Below are 4,862 nucleotides of genomic sequence, written 5' to 3'. Positions count from 1 at the left end.
AGGGTTGTCACAGTGATATATCGAATCCTCCATTTGGAAGTTTTACACCCTTAAAAATTTTCAAGGACACCGCCTTATTAATCATATTAGCAAATGCTTCCATGACGATGATGAAAAGAAATGGCGAGATAGGATCCCCTTGTCTAATTCCTTTCGAACAATTAAACATAAACGTAGGCGAGCCATTTACCAAAATAGATGATGACGCTGACGCTAGCACCCCTTTTATCCACCTACACCATTTTTCTGGAAACCCCATCTATCTTTTAATATCTAAGAGAAAATCCCAATTGACGTTATCGTAGGCCTTTTCAAAGTCTATCTTCATCAAGAAAATTCGTTTATTATTCTTCTTTGCCCAAGCCATAATCTCATTAATAATCAATAAGCCATCTAAAATGAATCTACCCGATAGAAACGCCGACTGAGTTACTGACGTAATACTACTCATTACCACTCTGAGCCGATTTGCCAACACTTTCGAAATTACTTTGCTAATAACCCCTATTAGGTTGATTGGCCTATACTCCCCCAACCCCACCGGATTCTTGCATTTAGGAATAAGGGTAATAAACGACGCTCCTACCCCTTTGTTAATCAACCCTTCATCATAAAACTTCACCATTATATCCCGAAAATCTTTGGCAAAAAACGACCAATATCGCTTAATAAAACGAAAATTAAAACCATCCGGGCCTGGCGATTTATCATCACCACAGCTGAAGACAACATCTTTAATCTCTCTTTCTGAAAAATTCGCCGTTAACATGTCCTTATCATTCTGCGACACCTGTTTAATGTCGAAACATGTTAACTCCGGTCGAGCTTTCACCTTCTCTTGAAACCACTCCCTAAAAAATTGAGAATATTTATCTTGAGCTCCTTAGGGTTCGACACCCAAACATCATTAATCAACAATCCCGGAATGTTGTTACAAACTCTTCTTTTATTAATGATACCATGAAAGTACCTAAAGTTATCATCGCCCAATTCTGCCCATCTGTTCCTCGCTTTTTGACACAAGTCTTTACATTTCATACAGCCGTCTTTTACATTCAGCCAACACCCAGTTCTCTTCCTCACTTAAGCTACATTCTTCCACTTGTTGATCCAACTTTTGAAATTCTGTCTTTATCGAAATCTCCTCCTCCATTTCCTTTCTATTGTTTTCCTCTTTCCACCTATTAATGTCCGCCCTTAGCTTTTTGAACTTGTTCATTAACTGCACATCAGGATCCCCAACCCCACTAAACCCAGACAAACTTTTTTCAACAACGCCATTAAAATTTTCCCTATCCAGCCAAGAATTGTAAAAACGAAACCGTTTTGGACCGGCATTCTTAGACTCAACATACAAAATAATGGGATTATGATATGAATATAACCTAGGGAGCGCGCGATAAACAGCATCCGACCACTTAGACAAAAACTCATCACAAACCAAGATTCTATCGATCCTACTCAATTTTTGTCCCGACCGAAAAGTGAACTTGTGACCTCTAAGAATATATTCATTCAACCCCGCTTCTTCAATAAAGTCATTAAAATATTTCGCGGCTACCGCATTAAACAAAGAATTCTTTCGCTCCTCCTTGAACCTCACTACATTAAAGTCCCCTGCTACCACCCACTGCCCCTGACCACTACCCATCACCTCCAAAATCTCAGTCCATAAACTCCTTTTTTCGACCAGGTTTTGAGGCGCATAAATGTTGAGAAAGTTTATCCCCTGCCCCGACTCTCTAATCATCCCCCGTGTCAATAAAAAATGTCTATGTTTCACCGAATCCAATTTTTGAAACACCTTGCAATCCCACATATTCAAAATCCCCCCCCCCCCCGAACGACCCGACGCATCCACATGATCTTCCTCAAAAACCGAACCACCCCAAAAATCCTCTAATTTAATCCCATCAAGCGAACAGTGTTAAGTTTCTTGAATCATTAAAAACGAACACTCATGTTCCTTCCGAGTCTCCCTAACCCACTTCGCTTTCCCCAGAACACCCAACCCTATAATATTAATTGATAAACAATTCATAGTCGTACCTGCTGAAATCCTTCTCCTTGAACAGAATCTCTAACCAGATCCACAAAATTCTGAATATTCTCCACTCCTATAGTTGCACCCAACTGAACCGTGGCCTCCGTCTCTATTGTCGCCGACCGTTCCTTCTCGTCCCCTACCACCCTCTCTACCCGACTTGAAGATTCCTGATTCTGCAAAACATTCCCCATCTCATCTTCTACACTCCTGTTCAAATCAGGTGTTTGGTATATTTCCTCGCTCTCCTCAATATCCTGTTGTACTCCACTTTTATTTTTAATACCAATCAAATGATCCAGCCCAAAAGGGTCGTCCTCACTTCTAGACCTCTTTTTGGGCCTCTCCTGGGCCTGAGGAGAAATGGACTTAGTCCGATCCATTACTTTCTTTTTTGAATAACTTTTTTTCTTTTCTTTCTTATTAAAATCTGCCAAAAATCCACTTTTAATTCTCATCCAATCATTATCATTTAACTCCCCAAATTTGCCAAACTTAGTCGTGCTAATGTTAGTATCCAGATCATTCCTCCCAATATCAATTCTTTCCAAAATAACATTTTCCGTCATCGGTTCTGTTATCTCCGGCTGGCCTCTGGCATCTCGACCAACATGGTCATTCATCCTAACTTCACCTTCCTCAATGTCTTCCACCCCAGCTCCGCTGTTGTTGAGCACGGAGTCGTCATCATCCTTAACACATTCCGGAACCCGATCTCCCATCTCCTCCTCAATCCACACTCTAAAAAACTTATTTCTCCATTGGATCTTCACCTCCTCTTGGATTCGCAAGCAATCACCTACCACTACACCAATAAGCACGAAAGAAAAATCTCCATCTTTGTCTGACACTTGTGCCGGTTGAACGACTTTGACAAACTTCTTGCCAATAACATTGAAGACCGGGTCGATAATAAGTTGTAGTGGCACACCATGAATTTTCAACCAAGCAATCTGTTGGTGCACTACATCTATGGATTTCGTCTTGGATCATGGTATGCATTGTATTGTATAGATTAGGGCGCGTTTTACGAGAAAACTGGAGAGTATAGGTGTTTAGAGACTAGGTCCGCTTATACGGACATAGTAGGTCCGCTTATGTGTCAGGTCCACTTATACGGACATAGTAGGTCCGCTTTTATGGCAGGTCCGCTTATACGGACATGTCCGTGTGTGGGGACCTACCTGCACTATATATACCTCATGAGCGGATCTCATTTGTAACTTTGCCAATTCCATACCGAAGTGCTGCCGGTGTGAAGATTAAAGTGTAATCATTGTCAAATCAATAAATCAGTAGATTAAAGTGAAGAACAAGCTATTTCTATCTACGTTTCTTGTTATTCCGCACCTGAAACATAGAAGAATACCTCTGAACGACTCATTCGGGTCAAAACACGATCCTACAAGTGGTATCAGAGCTTGGGAGGAGGTTTTCTACAGAGAATAGCTGGAATTCTTCATCATTTCTTACTTCTACACCTTCTTTCTTCATCAGAACGAGATTTAACGGTCGAAATCCTCTCAAAATTTCACAGGTTGTAGGTAATTGCTCATAGATAAACCCTTGAAAGTTTGAGTTTGAAATTCGGATGAAAAATGGGTGAAATCATCTTCGGAAGTAGGTCCGCTTTTTCGGTCAGTTGGTAGATTCGCTCTTGTGACATCACAGGTTCGCTTCAAATTGGAGTAGGTCCGCTCCAAAGTGTAATAGGTCCGCTCCAAAGTGTAATAGGTCCGCTTCAAATTTCATTCAAGTCCGCTTCAGTGTCATTAATTTGATAGGTCCGCTTCAAGTGTTCTTAAGAGATTCGCTTTTCTGACAAGGTTGAAGTCCGCTCATTGTGCATTATTTTGAGGTCCGCTTATCAGTCAAGTCAATAGGTTCGCTTATTTGGTCAAATATAGATCCGCTTTTCTGACAAAACAAGGTCCGCTCATAAGGGTCCGCTCGTATTATCCAATCACACTTGGTTGTTAAATCCGAGTTCATTAAATTGTCGGCCACCTCAAAGTTAAGGTCCAATAACAATGAATTAAAAGAATTAAATCATTCGGCCCAATCATTAATTATGCATGTGCTTTCTTTAATTGTCTCAATACAACATTTGGTCAAAATTAGTGATAGGAAGTGGCCCAATCAAAGCATACAAAATAGTTGTTTGCTTTATCTTATACATGTAATCTGATTTTAACGGTCCACTACACAAACATATTTGATTGGCCCAATGATGTTGTGGTTAGAAGTAAAGTTGTCAGGCTACTTTTATATGATGGCCCAATGAGAATAAATTAAACACAAATGATGTCGGCCACCATTAAAGAATGAGAGGGAATTTTGTCTGATTATGCATATGATCATCATTAGTTTTAAAGGTCCAATCAAAGAGATCTATATAGCGGCCCAATCATGTGACACCGACCCAATATTAAAAGCGGCCCAATCATTAGTTGAATTGAACAATTGATGTTGGTCAAGTAAGTTGAGCATTTAAAGTTGTCTGCACATTGTTTAAAAAAATATCAGAATTACATGTGCCAAATAGTCGGCCCAATCATTGCATTTGACCATATCATTAGCGGCCCTATAATCATAATCAAACAAAGCTTAAACGATGCACCGGCCCATGTGATTCATCTTTGGTCCAATCAGAAGTTACATATAAATAAGAGTTAACGGCCCTATCATATTATAACAACAAGTATATCGGCCCATGTGAAGTGTTTGAAGTCCGAGTGTCAAGTCACCTATTCCTTGGCATTTTATTAAAAGCTTGACTTTGGCTGACCCATTTCACATAAAATAAAATCAGGTTGTT

At 40.0% G+C, this 4,862-nt stretch overlaps 1 protein-coding gene across 1 annotated transcript; it reads right to left on the bottom strand.

Moving 5' to 3' along the window:
* Positions 1-259: 259 nt before the first annotated feature.
* On the bottom strand, positions 260-1,651 carry LOC110913282. The gene is made up of 2 exons (XM_022158124.1): positions 1,041-1,651; positions 260-851 (listed from the first exon to the last, which is right to left on the bottom strand). The coding sequence occupies exons 1-2, from the start codon at positions 1,649-1,651 to the stop codon at positions 260-262; spliced, it is 1,203 nt and encodes a 400-aa protein (XP_022013816.1).
* Positions 1,652-4,862: the final 3,211 nt, after the last annotated feature.

Source organism: Helianthus annuus, chromosome 6, assembly GCF_002127325.2.
Source record: "Helianthus annuus cultivar XRQ/B chromosome 6, HanXRQr2.0-SUNRISE, whole genome shotgun sequence".
NCBI classification, from domain to species: Eukaryota; Viridiplantae; Streptophyta; class Magnoliopsida; order Asterales; family Asteraceae; genus Helianthus; species Helianthus annuus.
The sequence above is the reverse complement of the archived record's forward strand: the minus strand, read 5'-3'. Positions and strand labels throughout refer to the sequence as shown.

Coding starts and splice junctions, on each gene's coding strand:
- LOC110913282 (XM_022158124.1), bottom strand. CDS start 1,651: ATGGGTAGTGGTCAGGGGCAGTGGGTGGTAGCAGGGGACTTTAATGTA. Junction 852..1,040: donor GCTGAATGTAAAAGACGGCT/GTATGAAATGTA, acceptor TCAATTTTTTAG/GGAGTGGTTTCAAGAGAAGG.